Below are 27,260 nucleotides of genomic sequence, written 5' to 3' on the forward strand. Positions count from 1 at the left end.
TCAATATTCAACCTCACAATTTCCTTCAAATCTCTTATAACATGAACCCCCAGATATTTTACTCCATTTGGAGACCACTTGCACTCCCACAACTCCAACACAACACTCTATTATCATATAGACTTGAGTGCGGAAAAATCTCTGTTTTAGCCCAATTAATCCTATGACTCGTTAACCGTCCTACTTCTTCAAACATCACTTTCAGAACCAAACCACATTCCAAAGGATTCGAGAGAAGTATAGTTATGTCATCCGCATAAGTCCATATCTTCAGTTCAGTATTACCTACTCGAATCCCTTTTATTTCATTATTTTGCCTAATGTACGCAGCCAAGGGTTCTAGCGCCAAAAATAAAATTAAAAAAGTGATAGTGGGCAGCCTTGCCTATTGCCTTTGGATAAAGAAAACGCCCCAGATATTATTCCATTAACTCACACTTTTGCAGATGTATCCAAATGTATGCAATGAACCGCCTGAAGAAACTTAGACCAAATCCCATTTCTCCCAATGTGTAATCTAGAAATTTCCAATTAACCCTATCAAAAGCTTTCTCAGCATCAAAAAAAAACATCCGGGCATCTGAGACTTTACTATTATTTGAACTTATCACATTCAGAATTGTCATAATATTATCATAACCATATCTTCCGGGAATAAAGCATGTGTCATGGACACTAGTCAAGGGGCCAGTCCTTCCTCATCCCCCGGGTCCCATTGGATCCAGTCCTGGCACCTATGATGCCAGGCTCATGTAAATGTGTGCTTTGCACACACTATGCCAAGGGCGTGTGCATATGGGTCGGAGGTGACCATAGAACAGAACTGGAAGGCACGTGCCACAGTCCCAAAGAAGGGCAAGGTGGAGTCAGTAGGCGGGGCAAAAGAGAGGGCCCCGAGCCAGCCTATATAAGGCCAGCCCATCCATGTGCCTTTGCTTCGTGTTATTCTGCTTTCAGCAGCGTAACGCTCTCCGCTGTGCTTACCTGCGCATCACTGGTTTCCTGCAGCCTCATCCTGAAGATATTCCTGAGAGCGCTCCTTACTTTCATTCTACCGCTACATCGCCCTGCGCGCCATTCACCCCAACTACTCCATCGCTGAGGGTGCTCCTTACCTACTGCGAACCGCTACATCGCTGAGCGTGCTCTTATCTGCTCCCAGCCGCTACATCGCTGAGCGCGCTCCTTACCTGCTGCCAGCCACTACATCGATGAGCGCGCTTCTTACCTGAAACTCATCGCGGCCGGAGCCCTACTCGTCCTCTTACCTGCATTCCATCATGGTCAGAGTCAGAGTCTTCATCCTGCAACCGCGAATCTTCATCGAAAATCTGGGCGCCATTCCTCATAGTCGGCCTGCACCTACGAGGAAATGAGAACACATCAGGTTAGAACTCATATGCATATCAAACGCACGGCCGCATCATACAAGAGACTAGAGTTTCATTATAAAGACCAACTTACCTGTCACTGTTGTAACTCCATCAGCCTCTAAAGTCTTCCGGACTATCTTTGGTCCCGATTTACTTCTCCGTACCTATGGAAATGGAATGAGACATTGCAAGAATTAAATACAGACAGTCTAATCGAACAATAGTCATAACAAAAGACTTGCCCTCTAAGTGGATTAGTCGCAGCTGGTCTGGATCAACACTCCCACGGACCAGTGAAGCAACTCGGTCTGTTCTACGCGCCCCTGCTAGGATAAGCAGTTCGGATAGCTCAACATTACAAAACTACAGGTGAGCTTACATGGGAAAGCGCTTGCACGCAGTACTTTGGCACGAAAGGGTTGGGGGAAGTCACGATATCCCCATTCCATTTTCATTGCCTCTCCTCTTCACTCAGGGGCAACACCCATCTCCTGAGCCGCAGGTCCAACCACTATCTGGATGGGAAGGCGATTCCTAGGAGTCAACTCAAGGGAGGGCTCCAACCGTGCCCTAACCCCCCCCGCGGAGACCAGGTGAGCCTAACAGCGTACTTGTGATCTATCAATCATGTTCCCCATATAGCTGTATAATCTATTTGACCATATCTTCATGAATAATTTTAAATCTACATTTAACTATGAAATCGGCCTATAGATCTCACTCTTCGACTATCTTTACCTTGTTTTGGAATTACCATTATTAAAGCCTTCTTTCATTGATTCACACACAGTCCCTTATAGCAAAACATTATTTAATACTTTACATAATACTGGCACCAGCTGATCTGCAAATAACTTTTAAAACTCTGATATCCCGATGACTTCCCCCATTAAGATGTTTTATTGCCTCAACTACTTCACATACTTCAATATCTGATTCCACTTTATCATTGCCTTCTGAAGACAACTTTGAAAGCTTACCTTTAGCAAAAAATGAAATGCTCGCAGGTCTTCATTACTTGGGGAATGGTCTTCCCTATATAATTGCGAATAGAATTCCCGAAAACGATCACACATCTCAGTGATTTTAAGTAATATTTTCCCATCATTTTTGACACACGATTCGTCCACCATTCCTTTTAACATATTTGCCAAAAATCTCCCATTTTTATCCCCAAACTCCCATTTTTTTTACCATAAAATATTCCTTTCTCTGCCATTGTATCCAAATTGTTCATCATCTCTCCCTCTAATGATCTTAATTCCTTCCTATTCTTTTCAGTATTAGAGCACATATTGTGTGCAGATCCCTAATTTCCTCTTCCATCTTCTTAATTTCTTCCAAATCCTTTCTTCTATTAGTAGCCGATCTTCTAATCAGTTCCCCTCTCATCACCGCCTTAAACAATCCCAAACTACTTTGGTATCAGCCATATCCATATTTTCTTCAAAATATTTACTAATGAACGTCTCTAATCCCATAATGACTGTCGGATTTTTTAACCTTCTTGCTTGTAGCCTCCATCTCCTTTGTACCTTTTAAATTCATGGCTGACATCTTCACATCAATAAGCGAATGATCAGAGATCACCCTTTCCCTAATTTCTGAACTTAACACATTAACTAATCGGTTAGTCATAAGAATGTAATCTATACGCGAATATTATTCATGCATCAGTGAGTAAAAAGTATGACGTTCCCATATGATGCATTTCCTGCCATACATACACCAAGTTATATTTTTTTGTAAAATAACGAAACATACTGCTGATTCCTTCACCACTTAACCTACAACCGGCTTTCCTATCTAGTTTACTATCAATTATAGCATTAAAATCTCCCCCTAAAATTATATTTTCCCCTTTTATTTTCTTCAACAGATTACTTAATGTACCAATAAAATGTGCATTTGAGGAACATGGAGCATAAATAGACCCTATAGTCATCCTTTCCCCATTATGTATTACATCTACTAATAAGATGCAGCCCTCGTCATCTTTTACTACCTTTTCGATTGTTACCACCAGTCCCATTCTGAACAAAATACTTACTCCTCTCGACTTAGTCATAACAATTAGACACTGTCTGCTTATACCCAGAATTAACTCAAAATAATTCGGATTCTTCAATCAAATGGGTCTCTTGAAGAAACACGATCACCTCCACTCCTCCAGATTCGTGCTAATACCATTTTCCTATTAAATGCACAATTCACATCCTTCACATTCCATGAAATAAAATTCAACGACATCGTGTCCTACTAAATTGTAGCATCCATTTTTGCAATAAAGAACTGAATATACAATATCCTAATCTCCACAAAAATGCATTCCATTACAGAAAGATCAGATGAATCGAAGAAAAAAGACAAAACAGTGCATCACAAAAGACATACAAATAGTCAACAAATAACTTAAGCATAGATCAAAACATATCTGACATCCATCAGACACCTTATAAGTTCCCTTATTTACATGACCTATAGTAACCGGAACTATACCCACCAGTTGCCTATGCCCAATATTTTAAGCCTTCCATCAATAATTATTCCCTTCATCCAATACAATTCCATCTCATTTTGTACCTTACCAATCCTTCCACACAACCTTCTCAATGAACGACTATTCAGCTTCCAACCCAATATCTCCTGTTTGACCACAATATTTTCATTTCCTCCTATCTAGTATATTAATTACACCCCAACGCCCCCAAGTAACTACCCAACACTATAAGATTAACTAAATCTATACATCTGCCATCTTATACAGAAAACCAACCAGACAGACACCTAAGTAAAAGACCTATAGTATCTAAACTGCATCAAAATTCCTAATATAACACGGCATAACTTTGCCATTTCACCTAGCCCCTCACCTACAAATAACCCCCTCCCAATTCCACATGACATAGCCACTAGTCCCCTTTCATCAAGTCATAATAATATCCCAAGCACTAAAACTATACACACCATACATCACCCTCAAGCCTAAACAGACTCTGCTATCCCCCTTCCAAATTAAACTTAAACCAATCTTCCTTAACATTTCTCATTAACCCGGGGGCGTGGCTACAGGGCCATGGGCTAAGGTGCAGTTCCTGACAGCTCCCGTGATCCGAAAATTATCTGCACTGAATACAGGCATTAAAAAGCATATTGGTGCAGAAGATTAATAAGCCACTGCTATGGGAAGGTGAGGAGCACCTGCAGAGACTCTTTCCCGGAAAAACTGAGCTTGCTGGTACACATAACGGAGGCGAAGAAGTGCCTTGGTCTCGGTAATTAAATTGGCAAGATGGCGCCTACCAGATTAAATAAAGGAACTCCTGCCGATGAACGCGCTGTGATAGAAGGATTATGGTACGGACTGACAAAGAAAGAGAACAGAAGGAAGCGCAGTGCCTTTTGCTGAAGCTCAGTGAGAATACCCAGCACGTCTACAGCTGGGGCATCGTGGAGCGTGTCGCCGCGGATACAATAGACTGGATGTGGATACATTGTATCAGGTGAGAACTCCAACACGCTTAGAACGTTGCTGAAACCTCGGGAGCGCCGGCAGATGAGAGGAGCATTCTGCCAGATTAACAGGGGAGGACAAACATGCTGTATAATAATTAACAAACTTGTCCTTGGCTATCACATCAAGAAGTAAGATTAAAACAGTGCACACGGACACGGAACACATTCCAAGATGACTGCTACTTGGGTGACAAAGGAAGGCTCTTGTTGTGAAGATGGCCATAAAAGTTCATCGCCGCTATTACGAGCCCGCTTTAGGGGAATACTGATCAAGTGGTTTTTTGACAGGGCACAGTGTGGCAACTTTGGCAGAAATACACAGGATGGTCTGCAGAGCACCATAAATGCGCTGCAGCACGAAGCACACACTCTGTTGGTGATGATGAGCGGGTGAGGACTCGAGAGCTGTTACAAGCAGAAAGGATTTATGGTAGATTGGGGCCCGACGTGACATACAGTTGGATCTGCTAAAGTGCCAAGGTACACCTGTGACACAGCGAGGCCTGTGGGGGGTGCCTCCTGAAAACAATGGCCGTCAAGTAGATGGCCCTACCCCCAGACATGCAATTAATGCGGGATAGAAGCTGGAACGTTGAGAAGGGTCAATTACATGGCTGGGCAAGCTGTGCCACCCGAAAACTCACAAACTTGCCCAAGTAAGTAGAAGCTGCTGTGCGCACGCAACGGATTGCCACAACCACTAGGAGTCGTGAGTTTCACCAGACGGCGGAAGGCGAGCCGAGTGTCGAGACACTTGAAGTGGATGGACTAACACGGGGGACTCTGAGCCCTTGAGACATGGGGTTCCAGTACCAAGGTGGGGCCAGCAGGTGATGTGAGAAAGATGATCATTAAAGTGTGGATGTACTACAGGGAGAGCTCCAAGACAACAGGAGTAGAAGCAACGCAACCCTGGGGTAGCGAAGGCTGGATTTCAGAGAGCCTTGGGCGCTCCTGGTGTGAGGGCTGTCGTCCAGCACTAGGACTGACAATGCATGGGAGCCTTGCAACTTGGTGCAGGAGGCAAGCCAGACTAGCGAGGTAAAGAGCAATGGCGCTCAAGAGTGGCAAAGGTAACCAACCGACGATGGACATCTTCGCCAAACCACTGTAGTCCCCAACGGTGTCTGCACAGGCTAAATGTAACACACAAGATACTGCTGCCTTGCCGCGGGATGACCACTTGATCCTTGACGCCATAATGGAGTTGAAATCCTCATGGGGGAGTACGATAGCGGATCTGGAAGCAGCGTTGGAAATCAAGATCAATGCGTTGGGCGCGGACGTCAACCTCCTGAGACAGGACGTGAGAGTGATGGCCGAACGCACGAGTACCTTAGCGATGTGAAAAGCAACACGGAAACCAGCACTGTCAATGCCAAAGAGGTCCACATACTAAAACAGGTGCGCCACTTGGAGGACCCAGCAGAGGAGGCGGTAGGGCGTGCTAAATGCAACAATATCTGCGTGTTGGGGCTACCTGAAGGTGAAGAGGGTGCAGACCCTACGGACTACGTGGAGAACATGTTGATCCAGGAAATAGGGGCTGGCAAGCTCTCCCAAGGGTTAAGGTGGCCCTGGCAGATGGCGGCTCTGAAGGAATACGGAATGGGGTCTGGGTACCTGAGGTGGGTGAAGGTGTTGTACAGCTCGCCACTTGCCAGAGTCAAAATGGGAGCGATCATCTCAGACAAATGGCAGCTCAGTAGAGGCAATAGACAGGGATGCCCATGGTCTCCGATGCTGTATATCGTCGCACTGGAACCCCTAGCGATATATTTGAGGCAACAATATAAAGGGGTAGGGATCCACACTAAGGAGGGGCCGCACCTAATATCACTGTACGTAGACGATATGCTGCTATATCTGAGGTACCCAGAAGAAAACCTGCCATACATCCTAGAGGTAATGGAACGATCTGCGTCATTCTCCGGCATATCGGTCAACCCCAAGAAGTCGTGCATATTTCCCCCTAGGGAGATATAAAGGAATTGCGCAGGATAACCTGCCAGTTCTACAAATATCCTGGGACACTAGTTCAGATACTTAGGGATCGATATTTATCATGAGGTAGAAGATGAACACAAACATAACACAGAGAAAGCAGTAGCTAACATTGAAAACAGCATGAAGTTCTGGGCTAAACTCCCTTTGGCTATGATAGGAAGGGTGGCATTGTTTAAAATGGTTGTATTGCCTAGGCTGTTGCACTTTTTTGTGAATATCCCATATATGTTGCCCAACTGCTTTTTTGGTAAACTACAGAGTTTATGTAGAGGTTTTATCTGGCACAATACCAGGAAAAGGATTTCCTATAGATGTTACAAAATGCGTATGAGAGAGGGGGCATAACATTGCCTAACTACGAGATATACCATTTGGCCGGCCAACTACAGTATGTGGCTATCTGAAGCTGTATTAATTAAATTGACACTTAAGTTAGTCTTTTCTGTGTGGGAGCTACAGTCTCCCATAATGATTCTGTTCTTGTTGATGTTGAACATCAAGTTTGCGTTCAATTTATTTCGCACTTGTCAACAAGTGATAGATAATAGATTTTCTAATGCTTCAAACATATTGTTTGCGTTCATGCTAGCCCAGCTCGTATTTAGGGGTCCCTTGTGTGAGCTAATTTCATGTATATTATTCCCTGCCAGAGTAACAAATGCAATACTAGGTGAGGTTTCATCAGGCAGCAGGCAGCCGGGGATTCACCTCAACCAGTAATCACTATGTTACTCTGAAAGGCTATCCCTCTAGTAATTTCGACTCCCATCAAACCAGCTTCCACCTGTAAGGCAATTCATTTGTCTTGCATATCAATATTGGAATTCATTTCATCATTATACTCCCCTTCAGACATATCTATTGTATCACTACGATCCAATTGCTCACATGTGTTTTTCTCTAGTAGATCTCACATCTTTTTACCCATATCATTCACATCATTCAACTCTATAGTATTGGGTTTAGACAGCTTAGTCCTTTGTGGATTGTTATTTATAGCCACCTTTAGGCAGTCAGTATTCATGCTAAAATTCTTTTGCTTAGTTAAATCATCTTGGTTCTCCAATACTTGTGCAATCAGTTTAGAGCCCAAGCAAGGTAGTTTAATATTTAGGTCAGCATTAAATTCACTCAGTGCAACTTCCTCTTCGATTCTGCTCATTTTCAATTTAAATATACTCTCTGCATCTTCTTTCTTTGTGAAGTTAGTCATTTTATTCATTTTTGTTTCATTAAGCAAGCACTGTTTGTAAATTGTTTTTCGCACACATGCGCAACTTGCTCGAGTTTGTCTTCCAGATTTTATTTCATTAGTTATACCAACATTCAGTTCCTCTTTTTCTACAAGTGGCGTCATTTCACCCTTGTAGTTATACTCTTGGGGCAATGTGTTTTCACTTCAGCAGCTAGTTATTATTTTATTGCTGCATTTGATACCGTTATGTTAGTTTATGAATCACAGGCGTAAGTTACGTCTAACCACTGGCACAAAAATTATGTCCTGTTTACTTTACTTAATTAGGTACTTCTAATAAGAGCACACTGGGAAGTTATGACGTTACACCTATACTAATTCCAAACTGAAATTACCTTTAACATTTGCTAATAAGTATGCTCCTACACCTGCGTGGCTGCCGCTGCCCAGCAAACAGCAAACCGCTACTTCACAATGCTACTTACAAAGCTCGTGATGGCTGGGTGATGTAGTCTGATTGGGAAAGGGGGCGGAGCCTCCTACAATTTAATCCTAAAAGTGAAACGAACAGATGCAATAAATGTTAAAGTTACTAACCAAAGAGTACTCCTAGCGGGCACATGACAACCCAAAGGGATAGAACTCCAACTTGCGGAAGGGCAAAGCACTCGTAAAATATCCCGATGTTATCACCTACTAGACAAGGCTCAGGTTGAAGACAAACTCCCATATATGGTGCGCTGGGAAACCGATGTGGGGGAGGAGATCTCAATAGATTCATGTAAAAAAATATGGGCCTGCACTGCAAAGAGCTCCAGATGCACTGGATTTAATGAAAGTGTGATACAACTCTTTTACTGATGGTACATGACACTGCAGAGTCTGCACGCTATCTCTGCAGAATACTCCGACCATTGCTGGCACGTATGTGGGCAACTAGGGGACTACATTAATATGTGGTGGCAATGCCCCACGATCCAGACATACTAGCAGGAAATTAAATCTAGGATAAAGGATATTACCGGGGCCTCCCTTCCGCTGTGTCCCTGAGTCATGCTATTGGGAGAGCTTCCGGAAGATGGGGAATTCACTGCATCTAGAGCTAAGGTGGGCCTAATATCTCAACTGTTATTGGTGGTTAAGCTCAATTGAGCACGTTTTTGGAAAACAAAAGAGGGACCGATTTCATCATATTGGTGGGGCAAGGTGTGGGAAATAGTGGCAATGGAGAAACACACGGCGCACACCATCGGGAATGTGACTTGGTTCTCCCGGATATGGGCCCCATTCTTTGAATTTGTACAAGACAAGGAACACATGTTTTTCAGACCACAGACCCTGATACACTTGCTGCAAAATTAAGTTACGAAGGGCCTCAGAGTGAGTGGGGGTTCAGAGCGTACAGAAGAGAGTACGTTGTCTGGCCACACGAATAGGAACACACACATCTGGCTTAAGACACTTGGAGGAACCACATATTTTACTTATCTTTTGTTGATATGATTGCCGCCTCTTTTAATAACATTGTATTATCTGGTCAGGTATTATTTTTATTCGTTTGGGGGGTCTTGTTATGGAAAATGAAATTATGATGCTGTTATTGAAGAACTAATGATGTTGTTTTAATGAAGCTATGATCATCGAAATTTCAATAAAATAAAATGCTGAGAAGAAAAAAGAAATAGGTGTCAGTGTGTGTGCCCTCTTTTGCAGTTGACTCTGATCCTCTGCAGGATTACTCACTGACACAAAAACCCCTACAGGGGATCTAGTCAGTGCATTCACCAGTGCAGAAGTAAGTGAACATTCCACCACAATGGCCAGGCTTAAATCGGCCGTTTCTCTTATACTCTCCATCTCAGAATATACTTTGATCCAAGACGTCAGGTGGTTGTGATGATAGTTTTACTAATTTTTCTATGGTGCCCCTTTGGCCTTCTCAAAGTTATTTAGTTTTTTCTTTGCCTTCCTTGGTATAGTTAATGTTTCATTAAAGCACAGCCTTTTCTTATTTTGATTTACCAGACACTCGCTCAACACGTTTTCCTTGACTGTGGGGGACTGACTCTGATTCTGCCACAAGTTCCTCATAAAGCAACAAGACCCATTCCGCTTTTGTTTAGCAAAGTTCTTTTGTTTTTTTCCTTTCCCAACACTTTGCCTTAGCAGCGGTATTAGTTGCTATATCAGCCGTCAGGTGTTTCGCAACACTGTTAATTGTTTTCTGATTTCGTTTTTTAATCACTGGGCCAAGAGGAGTGCTTACTGTTGAGTCCCCCAAAGAGCCAGACTAGACTTTCTGGTGGCTTGGGTAAGCTCTCCCGTACTCAGTACCCTCCCATAAATAAGCTTTTCTAAAAAAGCCAATTTAAAACACATTGCATTTAAAAGGGAATGTTGACTGCGGAATTCCTCTGCAATTGGGTCATAGGAATTTGCCATTTGAGAGAGGGTAAAATTCAGAGCTTGTAGGGCAGACATAGGTTTATTAGGGGTCTCATAATTTGTTGCATGCAAATGGGGGAAACCATTCTCTTCCTGCGTCAAATTCTGCAGGGAAAGGTCCAATGGTGATGTTTTTATTTTGTAACCTAGGGACTCAGATGTGAATAAAGACGGTGATTGCGAGAGATTTCCATCCGTTATTGATTGAGGCCCTGGAGAGAAAGACATTTGTCGAACTTCAGATGTCATTGCTGTTAGTTTGGTCAATACGCCGCCACCTTTCGCAATGTCCACCTCCTGAGCAGCCTCTAGAGCGCCACCTTTGTTATTGGTGTTGATATGTAGACAGGATCAATTCATTAGTGCTGTATCAGTCAATGAAGACTGTGTCGCTGTGTAAAGATTGGACATGGGTTATCTGTATTCCTGCCCTCTATATTGCAGAGTAGAAGCACAGAGCACCCCAGCCAAGATTCTCTATTGTTGGTAGCAATGGGCGAGCAATCAATGCTTAGTTCTCAGGGGATGATGTGGGCTGGTTCTTAAGTACTGTGTAGTCCCCAAGCCCCCACAAAGGAATGTCCACACACTATGTTAGTGATAACATATTTATATAAATAACTTATACCTTAGTTATATAAATAAGGTTCAGAATATATACACAATCAATAACACACTTTGTGCTTTGGCAATACTGTAATGATAAATATGTTCAATGTCTATGTGGTACCACAGTTAACTCTTGACTCCTTTAAAATGCACCAACTGCTGACAGTCTCAATGGCATACAAATCAAATAATAAAGTGAATCAACACTAGACATAAGAAGGAAGACAAGTTGGTTTAAACAAATATCAGAATACTTTGTCCCGCTACCAAGACACAGTTCTGTGTGAGGATCTCCCCTCCTCCTCCCCCCCACCTGGGCAACCTGTAAATAAAGTGTATCAACAAGCCCAGTCCATATATTGTTTAATATAGTCTTGGTTCCTTCTAAAGCGGTTCTACTACCCCAATGTACCTGGTTTAGCAGAGTTCTTCGATGGGTCGTCGACGGATCCCTCTTAAGTGAACTCCCTATAAAGCAGGAGCCACGGGTCATCGAGATTCCTCGAAGAAAAGGTGAACAAAGTCGGCGAGATGATAGCTTCGGCCTTGGCGGTGCTAGTCTGCGATCGGTCATGGACGTCCTGCGAAGACGAGGCGTGCGGTGCACCTTGTTGCCGCAAAGCAAAAGTCAATGAAGAACGTAGGCCCAGCAAGGGCATCGGGTCATCTGTGTTGGTGTCGACGTTCGGAACTCGACCACGGCTGGCTTTTGGATATTCGTCAGCCTATTTGAAGACTTCGGGTGGCGGGAAACCCACTGGCAGATTTTCCTCGGTCCTTCAGCGACCTTTACTTTCTCCGGCAGGACAAAGTGGTCAACGGTGATGAAGTAAGGCAGTCCTTAATTTCAAAGAGTCTTAGGCAATGGAGCGTGTGGCTCTGGTCGACGAGGTTACATCGGTCCTCCGAACCTCGGTCGACGGTGATGGTCGTTGCTTTACTTTAGGATTCCTCAACGGCCCCTGTCTCCGGTCGGCAGCCTTTCAAGGACTGACTTCCAGGGAGCCTTGGTGAAGGTAAACTGGTAACGATGGTCCCTTGTAACTCAGGAAGAGGTCTTCTAGCCCTAGCCAGGTCCTCTCTCTTGCATCAGTTTTTGGAGACACGGCAGCTTTTGGATTGCGCTGAAGGAATGCATCAGCAAAACCACCTTCTTCTAGCTGGGCTTCAAGGTAGGCATCAATTTTCAACTTCAGCTTCTGAACCATTCCAGTCAGTAAGAGGCCACCGGATATACTGTTCTGTCTCTTATTCTCACTGCTAAGCCAGGCTCAGGCAGCCAATCATTCAGATGGGCATTCTGCAGGCAGGCAGTCAATCAGGCACACAGTGCATTCAGGCCATTCACTTCCTCCAGACACTCGCAACAAGGAATGTGGATTGGGGCAAGCACCCAGCCTTTCAGCACACCACACTGCATTCATACTGGTTTTGGGCAGGTCTATCTGTCATTGTGTTACACACCAGAAACCGACACCCATAGCATGAAATGTATATTGGTCACTCACTCCATTCACTCAGGTCCCACCCCAAGAGTGTACCCACAAAGTATTTATTTTTTATTTATTTATTCGGATTTATTTAAAGCGCACGTCAGCCCGGGGGCATCGTGGTGCTGTTACATGAATACATAATCTGGTTACAATGGAAGGAAGATGGTTACAAAGCAAATTTTCTTACATAAAACATTTTGTAGCATACGTATGCGAGCAAGAGTAGGTGAGGGAGGGAGGACGTTAGTTGAACAGCATCGTTTTTAGGGATTTGCGAAAGGAGTACAGTGAAGGTTCTGCTCTGAGTGAGTTGGGGAGGGCATTCCAGAGCTTAGGTGCTATGTGTGGGAAGCCAATGCCGCTGGCTTTGGCTCTTCTTATAGTGGGTACTCAGAGTTGGTTGGTGTGATGGCTTCTTCTAGGACGGGTGGAAGAGTTCTTAGTTATAGTTTCAGATAAGTATGGGGGTGCTGTGTGATTGATGCATTTGTGTGTGAGAGTGAGAATTTTAAATTTGATTCTTTCCTTGACTGGGAGCCAATGGACGAGTCTTCTGGCCTGTGAGATTGGGTCAGTTTTGGGGATGTGTAGTGCAGCGCGGAGGGCATTATTTTGCACTATTTGGAGCCTGCTTAAGTTTTTAGTCGATGTGCCTGCCAGGAGGGTGTTGAAGTAGTCCAATCTGGCTCCTGTAGTAGCTCTGGCTATGGAGAGGCAGTTGGGCGTGGTAAGGTAGGGTTTTATGGCATGAATGAGTTTAGTGGTCAGAGCAGATGTGGAGGCGATGGCGCTGGTTTGTCTGGTCATGGAGAGTGTGGCGTCGAAGTAGACTCCTAAGGTCTTGACGGCGGAGGAGACAGGAATGCTAATACTGTCAATGATCATGTGAGAGTAATCAGGGCTGAGTTTGGTTAGTGTTTCGCTGGGGGCTAGGATGATGATTTCGGTTTTGTCTCCGTTTAAACAAAGACCATTGATCGCCATCCAGGTTTGGGTAGTGGAGTAGATTTTGAGGAGGGCTTCTGAATCTAGGTTGTGGTCTCCGGTGAGGGGGAGGAGAACTTGCGTGTCATCAGCGTAGTTTGTGTAGGATATGTTGAGGGAGTCCAGTAAGTCAAAGAGGGGTTTAGTGAATAGGTTGTAAAGGGTCGGTGCAGTGCAAGACCCTTGTGGGACTCTACAATTTATAGTGGTGGGGGGGTGCTGGCCTGGTCTGAGTACACTTTCATGGCGTACATTCAAGGAAGGATGTGATCCAAGTGGTTGCCTTGAGGGAGAAGTGTGCAGCATTGAAGAGGTGGGATGTGACAATGATGTGGTCGACCAGGTCAAATGCTGCAGAGAGGTCGAGCAGTAGGAGGAGAGCAGGTTTGCCTGTGTCCATTATCTTGGTAATTTCATTCTTTAGATCTGGAAGGGCAGTTTCAGTCCCATGGTCTTTGCAGAAACCTGATGGTCTTTTGCCTAGGATGGTGTTGGTTTCCAGGTAGTGTTGGATTCGGTTGTGCGCTGCTTTGTCGAGGATTCTGAGGAGGAAGGGGACGGTGGTGATGGGTTGATAGTTACTAGGGGAGGAAGGATCGAGAGAGGGTTTTTTTCATCAGCAGGCGAACCCAAGCTTCTTTTAGACATTGTGGTACGGTTCCAGATGCGAATGAGGCATTGATGTAAGCCGTGATGAAGGGGGTGAGGGATTCTGAGCATTCTTTGATTAAGGAGGGTGTGCAGATATCCACTTTGCAGGTGGAGGGTTTGATTTTTTTTGAGGAGGTCCTTGACTTCCATCTCTGAGACTTCTCTGAAGGTGAAGAGGGGTGTTTTTGAGAGAGAGTTGTTAGTGGGAGGTGTGGGCAAGCAGGTGGAGGTATTGAGTGCTTTGCGTTGGGAGACTATTTTGTTTTGGAGTGTGTTGATTTTATTGAGGAGTGCAGACTGAATGTCAGTGCACCATGCTTCATCCTTGATGATTTCGTCTGGGCTGGGGGCAGGTGTGGTGAGTTCCTTGAATATGAAGAATATTTCTCTAGGTTTGGAGCTGGCGTTGGTGATTCTCTGGTTATAGGATTCGGATTTAGCATGAAATATGGCTTTTTTTGTAGGTCAATGAGATCTCTTTGAAATCGTTGAGAGGATTGATTGGGCGCTGATTGCCATCTGGATAGAGCTTTGCGTTTCTTGGTGCGAAGGTCAGATAGTTCTTCACTGGACCAAGAGTTGCAGTGCATAGATTTTTTTTCCCTTTTTTATCTTCTAGAGGGGAAATGAGTTTGATGGCTTGAGAGAGTGCACTGGCGTAGCTGTTGGCGAGGGAGTTAGGGTCATGGGTAAATGGAGGCTTGAGTTCAGGGATGTCGAGGAGAGGGGCGAGGTTGGAAGCAGTGAGCTTTTTGGAGCTTCTTACTTTTGCAGGTGGGGCATGAGTTAAGGTTTTATGGGTGGGCGTGGTAGGAATGGAGAATTGAATGAGGTAATGGTCCGTCCATGGGAGGGCCGAGATGGAGGTGATTGTAGATGAGCAGTTGTGATCCGCTAGCCAGTCAATGGATCTGCCTTTGTTATGAGTGGGTGCAGTAATTTTGTGTTCGAACCCCATGTGTGATAGTTCTTTGGCTAAATTAGCGGCTGCTTTGTCCTTCGGGTCAGATAAACCAAGGTTAATATCCCCTAGAAGGATGCTTTTGGTGGTGTTTTTGAGGTTGCTGCCTATGTTTTGGAGGAGTTGCTTGTGGTAGTCGGAGGGAGATGATCCTGGTGGTCTGTAGGTGATAAAGATGTTTATGGTGCAGTTAGGGGAGAGGGCTAGTTTAGCGGTTAGGAGATCAACGTTGTTGTCCCATTGTTGATTACCCATTCTGATGGCGAGGGTGTCTTTAAAGATGAGGGCGACGCCGCCACCACTTTTAGAGTTTTTCCGGTCCTGTCTGAGAATGGTGTAGTTTTGAGGAAGGGCGAGGTGGATGGAAGGGTTGGAGGCTTCATGGAGCCAGGTTTCAGATATGGCCAGTAGGTCAAGATTGTGGGTGGTGATAAGGTCGTTGATTTCGATGGCATAGGCCTGAACAGAGCGCGCATTGATGAGTGCACATCTTAAATCTGGTAGTGGAGTGTGTGTGTTAGCGTTGGGGATGTTGGAGGTGGAAGGTTCGTGTTTGGGCGTGATAGATGCGCCGTGAAGGGTGCTAGGGTAGTGAGCATGGCCAGGGAGGTGAAGCTGGGTGACTGACGTATGGGTGCGAGAGCTGAGTCTGTTGTTCCTAAGGAGTGTGGAGTGCTGCAGGGAGCTAGGAAAGGTTTGGTGCGTGTTCCTAGTCTGGAGAGCCTGAGGTGGAGTGGGTGATGTCCGGAAGGATTGGTGCGGTGGTTGAGTGTGGATTGGAGTGCAGACGATGGTGTGGAGTGTATGAGGTCAGTTAGAGGAGTGGGGCCTGGGTGTGCATGGTTGTCCGGTACAGTCATTGGGAAGGCTCCAGCCAGTCTGGTCTGGACTTCCCCGCAATACCATATATGGAACTTCCACCCAACAGCCAGTCAGGGGAAGGGAGAGTCAGGGCTTCTTGGGAAAACAAGTTAACAGGTAATAGAAAGCAAGAGGCCACAGGGGCCGTCCTGTCTCCTATCGGGAATCAACTGATTCCAATGGCAGGGCCTAGGTATCCCAAAATGGAGGATACTCGGAGCACCTGCCAAATTCAGCATGGAGCGGCCACCAGCCCATACGCTGCTCTGTGGGCCACACACAGGTGCCCAAAAACATACACTAGGGGTACAGGGTTGTACCACCACCCAAGGGTGCCATAAGGTTATCCCCAGGGTCTGTTCACCATAATCAAAAAGAGGAAGAGCTGCACTGCCAGGAGTCGCACATGGACTCCTGTGCAGATAACAACACAGAACACACATGAAATGGGCGTGGGGGGACTCATTGAGGGTGTCAAAGCCATGGCTGCTTTTTCCAAACACTGACTGTCCCTTCTTTACACGCAAGCTTGGAGCTATGCTATGGCAGGGCTTATCTTCTCTCCTTAACAAGTAAGTGTTCATTTACACCGGTCGATACAGGGAACCAAAGATAGGGAGGCTTGGGAGACTAACGAAAGTGTAAGCAATCAAGTTAGTTAGAGCCCTCGTTTAAAATAATAACTCACTGGTGCTGCAGGATAATCCAAGCAAACTGCAGAGAACGAGCTTGCATTAATGGCCAGAAACTGTCACATGCCCACATGCCATCTGCCCTCCCTGCTGCATTCTGAGGAGAGTCAACTTGCTCTGACAATTGAAGGGTCTGGTTCTCCACCCTAACATCAGCAGCTTGAACCTTCATGCTTGGCTACTGAGAGGCAGAGATGTAAGGAGTGGGGCTCGTCAGGTTACGTCCTTGATGTCCTCCTTTCATCTGGGAGCCCCGCTACATAGTCTATTTATAGATGGCAGATGGCTCACATTTTCAGGTTGGTGTTAGGAGAGAGATCTGGATCCTTTATCCTGACCTTTGTACCCTGCAAATTGGCCCTGTTTTCAATTTTTCAAGAGGTTCCCGGAACAGGGCTCGTTCTTCACAATCCCCACTGTCTGAGTTCTTGTGGGGTTTGGGTAACCAGTTTCCTCCAGACCAGTTTGTTGTCCCGGCGTGGGATTTGAATTTGGTTTTGACATTTCTTGTGGGAGCTCTGTTTCAGACCCTCCTTTCGTGTTCTTTTAGGCTGCTCACCCTTAAGTAGGATTTCCTGGTTGCCATCATCTCCATGAGACGGGCGAGTGAGCTCCATGCATGAGCTGTTAAACCTCCCTACTTGGTTTTCTCCACGGAGAAGGTGACTTTGAGAGTGAGGCCCTCTTTTCTTCAAAGGTAGTCTCAGATGTTCATCTCTCTCAAAAGATCCACCTTCCTGTGTTTTTTCCTCTGCCTCATCCTTCTAAGGCACAACAGCAATTCCATCGCCAGGACCCCGTCAGGGCCCTCAGCTACTATGTCTCTCAGACGAGAGCGGCTAGGAAAAATGACAGGCTTTTTGTTGGTTACCCCAGTGCTCGTGCTGGCAGGGCTCTAACCAAATGGACCCTGTCAAGGTGGATCATTCTTTGCATCTTGGGATGCTGCGATCTGGCTTGAAAGAATGTGCTTGAGGGTCTTGGGGCCCATTCTACCAGAGGAGTGGCTGCCTCCTCTGCCCTGGACATCTGCGTGGGCGTGTCTGTACACATTTGCAAAGCATTACTGCTTGGATTCCCTTTTGGGGCAGGATGCCCGCTTTGGTAGGACGGTTCTCAATTTTTCTGGTCTAGGTGATGTCCTTGCTCTCTTCACTCCTCCAAAAATTAGTACTGCTTTGGGAGTCTATCATAGATGAGGAATCCATGGGAGGAAGCAATCCATTAGAAGAACAAATTATTTATCTGTCAGTTATGTTCTTTCAGATGGATGTTCCTCCCACTGATTCCTCATTGCTCTCCGCCCCTCTTGGCAGATAGCTAGTACACCATGTTTCCGCTGTCCATCTTCAGAGAGCTAGGGGAAAAGGGTGGAACTGAGGTCACGGGACGCAACACCTCAATATGTAATGGACCCAACGTCATGTCCGCGCAGGGTGCGTAGAGGTGTCCGACAGAGCCGACGTGGAGCAGCTCTGTACCGCATGGCAGCTGATCGGTTTCCGAAGAACAGATGCCCTGAGGATTGGATATCCCACATGAGGAATCTTTGGGAGGAACATCCATCAAAAAGAACATTACTGAGAGGTAAGTAATTTACTCTTTATGGATGAAATGTACAACCTGGCTAAGACTAAGATGAACACTGATAATTTAGCACAGAGAATGGGACACTACTTTGGTTTTAAGTTGGCTGAATTGCTTTTGAGTGTAAACCATGATTATTGTTAGTGGTGACCTCTAATAGTCTAATTCTGCTAAAATCTTAACTTTTTCATTATGCAGGATTATAGAGAGATTATAGATACTCCCATGGATTTTGGAACTGTGAGAGAGACGTTGCATGCTGGAAATTATGAGAACCCAGTTGAGCTATGCAAAGATATGAGATTAATATTCAGTAATGCTAAATCCTACACTCCAAACAAAAGATCCAAGGTAAATTTTCAGTGTTCTGGTCAACATGAATGTAGTGTATTGTGATGGCATACCATTAGGGACAAAATCTTGAGGAATCTAAAATGAGGGAATTTGAAAATGTATGGCACTGTTTCATTAACCTGCATGACTTGCTTGAGATATGAGCTTTTCCTTCTTTTGACCTTAATCAGTAGGTCGTCATTCATACTACCCTATTCACAATGTTGAGTGTTAGGTTGCAGGAAAAGGAGTCAAGTGCCCCCATCCACAACTTCCCAAACACTCATCGTTGAGGCTACTCAAGTAGCCAATTGCTTTTCTTTCTCAAGATGGAATTAGTTGAGCTGTGGTTCCCTTAGTTGCCGATTGCCTTCCCCTTGAAAGATTGTACTTTTATTTTACTTTTGTTTACTGTTTCTGCCATATGTGTTGACTACCAAGTTTACAATATTGCATTTAGCTCTTTTGTCTGACCTCCTTCAATCCTCTTTTGCATTCGTCTCTTACCCTGTGCTTTAGTTATTAAGGTGGCTGCTTGCTTTGAATACACTGATGCAGCCCAGGAAGGTGACTGGTTCAGTAGGAAAAGAACACTGCATTGGCCTGTAGAGAGAAAAGTAGCTAAATTGAAGTAAGTGCTAATGGACACATTCCTTCCACAGATTCCTCCTATTTGAAATGCTCCCCAGGTGCAGTCTGGTCCAGAAATGTTGTAGAAGTCACCAGATAGTGTTCGGTGGTCTCATGACCAATTTTGCCCCAGGCAGAGGGCAGTTGCTGCAGGGTCTCTCTGCGTTTGCTCACCTGGCGTTTACAGCGGCTTGCTGTGGAGCGAGCATTACTCTTTCTGAGTTCATGACATTTGCTGTAAGGACTACTGGCAGTCTTTCCTCTCTTTCAGCGGCTTGATCCACGATGTGCCACAGTTGCTGCAGGATCTCTGTGTTTGCTCAACTGGCATTGATAGTGGCTTTGGAGTGAGCATTACTCTTCCTGAGTCCACAGCATTTGCTGTAAGCACTACTGGCAGTCGCAAAATGCACAGAAGTCTAGTTGCTGTGGGCGTGGCAGTGAATTCAGCATGTGTGGTAATATCATTTTTAATTCTGTCCGCTTGCGATCTACGAAGCAAGAACTGGCCGCAAAAAGTTGCGGCACCGACGATGAGGGTCTCCTTTCCCCTTATGGAGGCACAAAAATAACCGTGCCTTCTCCCCATAGGGGATTGGGGGCGGCAGCGCACGAAAACGGCCCTCAACCCCGCAAAAAGGTTGGAGTGGGCAGCAAAGCCTGCGAAAACGGGCTGCAAGCCCGGAAAAAAAAAAGGGCCTCATTACATGTGTTCTGGTCCGGAAACAAAGGTGCCAGCAAGCTCACCAGCACCCTTGTTTCCAGACCGGCAGACTACAAGTCTGCCTGCCGGAGCAACTGTGCCTGACAGGTTTGACCCTGCCGTGCACAGCGGTCACGGTAGGCAAACTTGTCACAGGAGCACCGGCACTGTTGCTAATGGTGCTGGTGCTCGCATGTCCCCACTCCCATAGAGTCCTAAAGGACTCTATGCGAATGGGGATTAACAAATGTACTGACTTGTAATAGCCCGGTGGCACCGGGAACTCGGGCGCCAGTAAATTATTACGGGTCTGGTGTCAACCCACAAGTAGCACCGGCAGGGTTACCTCCAGACCCATAATGAGGCCCAGAGGCCAGGTACCAATGCACGGGGTTGCCCGGCAGGGACCCTTTTTCTCACTTGGGAGAAAATGAGATTTGCAGCATAGGGCAGTAGAAATTCCTTCTGGTTACCGTGGTCGCGCCGTGCGAGCCACGAGCTAAAGACAATTTTTACTGACGACTTTTTGGGACTCTGAATGAATCAGAAGACATTCTCGCTACTGGTGGAGCAGGAACAGCATGTGTGCCAGCGAGAATAATCTTGCAGGGCCGCTGCAAAACAAGATCGGACCACAACGAAAGGGTATCCTCAGCAGGCTTCCAGTTCGTGGAAAATATCGATCAGCTGGCTGCGAGAGTGTCGGCTACGGCACGCAGTTTACAGCGAGGAGGATAATCTAGGGTTATCCTCGCCCAAACAGTACGCGCAGAAGGTAGGTGGTGCCCTACAGACGGTAGACAGGGGGGGGGGGAGACTTAATAAGCAAACAGCCGAATCAGACTGCGCTGGAGCTTTCAACATTGAAGAGCAGAGCAGGCAGTGAAAAAGTGTCGGCCCGGGCACGACGACGAGTCAGACACTTGAAACTGATCAAACAGAGCAGACTGACCTGCTGCAGCGTTAACAGCAACCTTCACAACTGATTGAAAGGCAACCAGGGAAGATCGGAGGGAGCAGCTATAATGCTGAAGCATCACAATGAAAGTAATAGCAAAAAAGACACTTGCCTTGAACAATTGCAATGCGTGTGCCTTGAAGGGTGATATTTTCGTTTTTAAGGGCCGCTGCATTACACTTAACGGGCAGAGATGCTGGAACTGCTACTGCAAAGCGTTCTTCACCAAACGAGCAGAACACCAATAGATACCAAACAATTAAACTGCCATACTGTTCAATCATTTGCTGTGCTTGTGCAGCGAGGGGCCAGTTTGGTGCCTCAAGGGCCGCTGTTGGACACCAAGGGGGCAAAGGGAAACCCTTGGGAGTTTATCTTTTGGAGCATCTTCTCAAACCAGCAGAGTAAGCAGCATTGAAAGCCAAAAGGCCAGAATCAAGTGCAGCAGGCTTAGAGATGGATTGAAGCCACCTTGGACACAGGGAATGCAGAGATGGAGCTGGCAGTTTATCCACATGGCAAGGTCTGCTGCATCCAGGCATGGGCACAACTGGTTACAGACCGTGGCTACAGAGCTCAATGTAAGCTCAGCTGGACCACTTCTGGCAATGGTAGTAATGGTCAACTGTTGTGTGGCAATGTGAATGCATTTAATCAAGTGCAGGGAAACAGTGTCAGTTAACCAACAGGGGGAGGCGCTGAGGGCAGTTGACAAAAGGGGCAAAAGTGCCAGTGCGCCGGGTCAATTGGATAATACGGTGAGGTTGCTGGCGCAAGGGGAGGTATCACACGTGCATTTTACGTGCCATTGCTAGGCAGCAGTCTGTGTCGAGGGGATAGCTCCAGCAGCAGGACTACTTATGGGAGAGGCATGCCAGGTTTTGCACCTCTATGGGCTAAAGGGAATGCATTAGTATGGCACATCCCGACTCATATTAAGGAGAGGCTATGGCAGAAAGAATTCATAGACATTTTTACCCTGCTGAACTAGAAGAGTCAGGTTTGGATATGCACCAATTGTCTGAAAAAGATAGAGAGAGAGACACAGGGTAAAATAAGATGAAACTATTCTTAATTGGTTGGCGGGTTTCGGGATGCTGGCATTCATAATGGTGGAAAAATACCCAGGAGATGCGGGAGCGTTTTGGGCTTATGAGCAGTATATTTATGATGCTAACTATGGTAGGGATGCTTGGTCTAAGAGGTTTCAGGTTGAAAATGCAGATTTGGCCAGCAATGGCATGGGATAAGGTTGATGTCACAGGTTTCATAGAGAAAATAGTGTCCGCTAAGGAATTTGGGAACATGGCACAAGCTGAGAAGCCTTATTATAAAAATGGAAAAATTGCCATTTGGGGATAAAGGGAGGGGATCCTTTCACGGGTGCTCTTCATGGAACAACAGGTCCAGCTACCAGCAGGGAGAGCAAGCTACAGGCTGGATATTCGAACAAGGTTTCTGCCGCTTTGGCAAGTCATGTAGATTCAAGCATGCATGTACCAAGTGTTTAGGTGGACACAGCACAGGCTCTTCTGGGGCTGGTAAGAAGACCTCTGGCACAAAGCAAAATGAGGCAAGCAAGCGTAATTAACCAGATTCCTCCAGGTGGCAGCAGTACACTGCCCTCTGTTAGGCAGAAACCTGTGCAGTTCCCTTAGGGAACACTGCAAAAGATTTAAGACTACAGGTGTTGGCAGTAAACCCACTTGCTAGCAGTCTGTACCACCCAGATTTACCTGGTAGCTGTGGCTGAGCAGTCAGACTTCTCTCAAGAAGAGTTAAGCAGTATGCAAAGTATACACAATAGGCACTCAGACACACCAATAAAAGCAAACACTGACCAGAGCTTTGGTATCAAAGTATATAATTATTTATTTAAAAACACACTGTTTGAAACACTCCAGCACTCTAAACACAGTTACTATTGTAATATATACACCCCTTTTTCCTTATCAGATAAGTCACAGTAAAACACCACTTATCATACAGAGGTGAGCGCTTAACTAGATGGCACTCCAATAAGTTTGTGAGAAAGGGAGGGAAAAAGACAGAATATGGAAAGGTACACCACTCTAAGGTTCAGGAACACTGTTAGCAAGGCAGAAGAGCAAAAGTCCAAAGGCTGGGCCCACTCTTAGAGAGAGCAGAGCACAAATGCGCCCAAGATCACACAGTTACACTGTGCTTAGAAAGTCTTGCAGAGAGTTCAAAAAGAGGTTAGAGAGGCTTTAAGAAAGTTTAGCCAGGGTGTCCCAGGCTAACCCAGGTTCGAAAGCCGGGGGCTAAATCTACCCTGTACAGTCTGTAGCAAGGGAAGCCGGGCGGGACACGGTATCTTAAGTGGGAAGGATCCTCCAGCGGTGGCAGTTGTTCCTGGCAATGGGTGCAAGTTGCGTCGTCGTCCAGGGGAAGAGAAGATCTCGACGTGGAGGAAAGATGAAGGTCGTTGCACTATCAGGGAAGAAACCAGCCGCTGAGTTTTCCGGTTAAAGGTGGTACCTTTGGTCGTGGTAAAACGTGGTATCCCGGTTGCTGGGGTGCTTGGCACAGGCAAGGCGGCCACGAGGTACGTCGGGAAGGCGAAAAGACGGTGAAACTGGTTATCCCCACCAGTCAAAGGAAGAAGACTCTCCGGCGGGAGATCTCCTCTGTCGTTGGGAAAAGTGGTGACACAGTCCAGCAGGGCTCCACCGGTGGTGGTGTCGTGGCAGGTTGTGAGAGAACGGATCTCAACGACCGGTGGGGGGTGTCTGTACTCCCACTCCCTATATGGTGGAGGAGAGGCACAGGAGACCCCAGCCAAGATTCTCTATTCGGTAGCAATGGTCGAGCAATCAAGGCCTAGCTTCTCAGGAGGTGATGCAGGCTGGTTCTTAAGTACAGTGTATCCCCAAGCCCCCACAAAGGAATATCCACACTCTGTATTGGTTAGAACACAGTCTTTATATGATCAAAAGTTAAGGTTATGTACATCTATCATGATAACTCACTTTGTACTCTGGCAAAATCTACAATGACAAATATTTACAATCCTAAAGTGGTACCACCCTAGATCTCATTGAAGTGCATGAACAATACAGTACAATGACACACAGACCAATAGAGTGAAACCAGCAATAGCGAGAGGAGAGAAAATAAGATGGTTGAGCAATAGGCAGGATACTGGCCCCTACCACTGGGCACAGTTCTGTGTGGAGATCCCCCCACCTGGGCAACCTGTAAAGAAAGTTATAGCACAAGCCCAGTCCATATATTGCTCGGTAAGTCTTATTCTCTCCTATAATGTTTTTACCCCCCCAATGTACCTGGTGGAGTCGAGCTCCTCGAAGAGGCGTCGACAAACGTCGAGGGACTCGCTGTTCGGTGACGGGGAATCGACGGCCCTTCTTGAATGCCTTCCCTTTCAAGCGGGAGGCACGGGGCGTCGAACGTCCGTCGACGAACGAGGTAGAACGATGTCGAAGAGGCGGCAGCTTCGTCCGAGCGGTGCTCGTCGGCGTCGAGACGTCGGCGTCCTGCAAGGCGAAGGTGTGCGGGGCACCTCGATGACAATAGTTCTGGACCGCAAAGATTGTAGAGACGGAAACCCAGCAAGGGCGTCGAATCGTCCAAGTCTTTGAGGTCGTTGGATGGCGGGAAACCCACCGGCAGGTTTCTCCTCGGCGCGTTGGTCGTCCTCGACTTTCTCCGGCAGGATAAGCGGTCGACAAGCGGTCGAGAGAGTCCTTCGATTGAATGTTCTTAGGCAAAGGAGTGGACGGCTCCGGTCGTCGGCGGCACAATGTCAAGTGGTTCCCGCGGCTGGGCAACACAACTTCGACGGGCCTCCAGCGGTTTCACAAACCTGCGAACCCTGGTCGACGGCAATGGACTTCGACGGCGTCGATGTCCGGGTGCTTCACTTCGATCTCCTCAGTGGTCCCGTCTCGGGTCGACAACCTTTCAGGGGTCTGTCTTCCAGGGCGCTTCGGCGAAGATGGAGCGATGCTCGATGGTCCCTCGGAGCACGGGAAGAGGGCGCCTTACCAGGTCCTCTCTCGGGTCAGCCCTCGACGATCTCGTCAGCCTTCAGATCGGTCGAAGCAAATGCTACAGCAAGTCTTCTTCTTCCAGCTGGACGTCGAGGATCAGCAGTTCCAGTTACTCGTAGAGTGGAGACTCAGCTCCCTGGCTGCTTCAGGAGCACCAAGGTCCCTTCTGAACCAATGGTTCCTTCTGAACACTGAACACTTTCCAGTGGTGAGAGGTCCCCAGATATACTATCCTCACTCTCATCCACGCTGCTGGCACACACTCAGCAGCCAATCATACTGCAGGGCATTCATGCAGTCAGTCAGCCAATCAGGCACACAGTGCATTCGGGCCACACTCCTCCCTTCCAGACACTCACAACAAGAAATGTGGATTGGGACAAGTACCCAGCCATTCAACACTACACACTGCATTCAGGCCAGTTTCGGGCAGGGCTGTCTCAGCCTTTGTCTCTCATGCCAGAAACCAGACAACCACAACAAGAGGTGTATATTGGTCACACACTCCATTCACCCAGGTCCCACCCACAGGAGGTACCCACAACATACAGTCACTGGGAAGGCTCCAGCCAGTCTAGCTGGGCCTTCACAACAACACCACATATGGAACTTCCACCCAACAGCCAGTCAGGGGGAAAGGACAGAGACAGGGCTTCCCAGGACTTTGGGAAAACAAGATAACAGGCAATAGAAAGCAAGAGGCCACAGGGGCCATCTTGTTTCCTATCAGGAATCAACCGATCCCAATGGCAGGGCCTGGGTATCCCAAAATGGAGGACACCCAGAGCACCTGTCAATTTCAGCACGGAGCTGCCACCAGCCCATACCCTGCTCTGGGGCCACCCACAGGTGCCCAAAAACATACACTAGGGGCACAGGGTTGCACCCCTACCCATGGGTGCCATAAGGGTATCCCATGGGTCTGTTCACCCAACCGAAAGAGAGAGCTGCACTGCCAAGAGTCCCACATGGACTCCGGGGCAGAAAACATAACAGAACACACGGAAAAAACAGAAAAAGGACAAGGATTCAGAGGCCCTGTCCCTCAGATGCATTTCCAGCATCACACAGGTCGGCTCAGCTTCTCCCTCGTCGGATTCTTAGGTCCTGTGGTGACTGCTGAAGTTTCAGTCCCCAAAGCCCTGCTTTCATGCAGAAAACCCCCATTCACTCAGCCTAGCTGTCACTCAAACATGCTAAGTGGTGAGCCGGCCGGCTCACCACTTGGGCCAATCAGGACGGAGTGCGACTTGAGTTGCCTAGGCAACTCAGTCCAGGGTGCCTAAATTCCCCTCCACCCCTACTAAGTACCCCAGACAGCGTGGCACCACTTTGGAGGGCTTCTGTGGAGAAGCCCGCCAAAAAGTGGAACAAAGGGCTCGACTTGGGTTGGAGTCACAGAAAAGAACACAAACGCCATTTTAGAATCAAGTTTTGGCAGAAAATACCAACCGGAGAATTAATATGAATTAAATAAACCGGCGGTATGTTCGAGGCTACCGTAAATAATTAAATAAAGATAGTAGCCTAAAACAATGGGAAATCCCATAGGCAAATATTCGCGGTTGAATATAAAAAGTAGTATCCACTGCCACCGACCAAAATTCGATCAGGGGGGATGGAGACGTGCCCCCTCGACTAACAGACCCCCGGGCAATTGAATTGCCCCAGCCAGTACATCCACAATATGATGGTTTGTACTGGTTCTGTTCAGAATTTGAGACTAGTAAAGTCAATGGTGACTTTACATGCCCTGCGAGACAGTAGTCAGTCCCAGGGTATGGAGTCTATACTGGGGTCACTATGACACCCCTGTGTCACTGCACTGAGGGTGCTGTGTAACACACATCACAAAAACACATGAAGCCCTATGGAGTAAAAGACCCCATAGCCCATTAAACACATCTAGATTCAAAGAAACACACTCAAATCATGCCCAAGAGTGAGGGTAAAAGAGTCTCACTCTTGGCAGGAGAAAAAAATAAACCCCAAATATCCAGCAAAGCTGCTGGGGGACTCACTAGGTTAGGAAATTCAGCCTAAACAGAGAATCTCTAATTACTTCATGGATTTCGTCTACTGTCATCGAGGCGTCCAATTCAGTGGCCTGTGCATCTGTCAATTGTTTCAGATGCAGTTGGGCTAGTGTGTCGGCCACGTTTTGGTCTGCTTCGGTCGTGTTCTCTGAATAGGAGTTTATAGAATCTGCCAAACACCTCCTAGATCCTGTG

General features: G+C 46.6%; 1 protein-coding gene across 3 annotated transcripts in view; it reads left to right on the top strand.

Annotated features, from left to right (window-relative positions):
- BRWD1 (bromodomain and WD repeat domain containing 1) overlaps positions 1–27,260 on the top strand; it is a 3,236,587-nt gene that overhangs the window by 2,838,047 nt on the left and 371,280 nt on the right. For all 3 annotated transcript variants that reach the window (XM_069636064.1, XM_069636066.1, XM_069636065.1), the window contains one exon: positions 18,573–18,725. In XM_069636064.1, the coding sequence (XP_069492165.1) occupies positions 18,573–18,725 (153 nt within the window). The remainder of the gene's footprint in view (positions 1–18,572; positions 18,726–27,260) is intronic.

This window comes from Ambystoma mexicanum, chromosome 7p, assembly GCF_040938575.1.
Source record: "Ambystoma mexicanum isolate Mex_15411 chromosome 7p, UKY_AmexF1_1, whole genome shotgun sequence".
NCBI lineage: Eukaryota > Metazoa > Chordata > Amphibia > Caudata > Ambystomatidae > Ambystoma > Ambystoma mexicanum.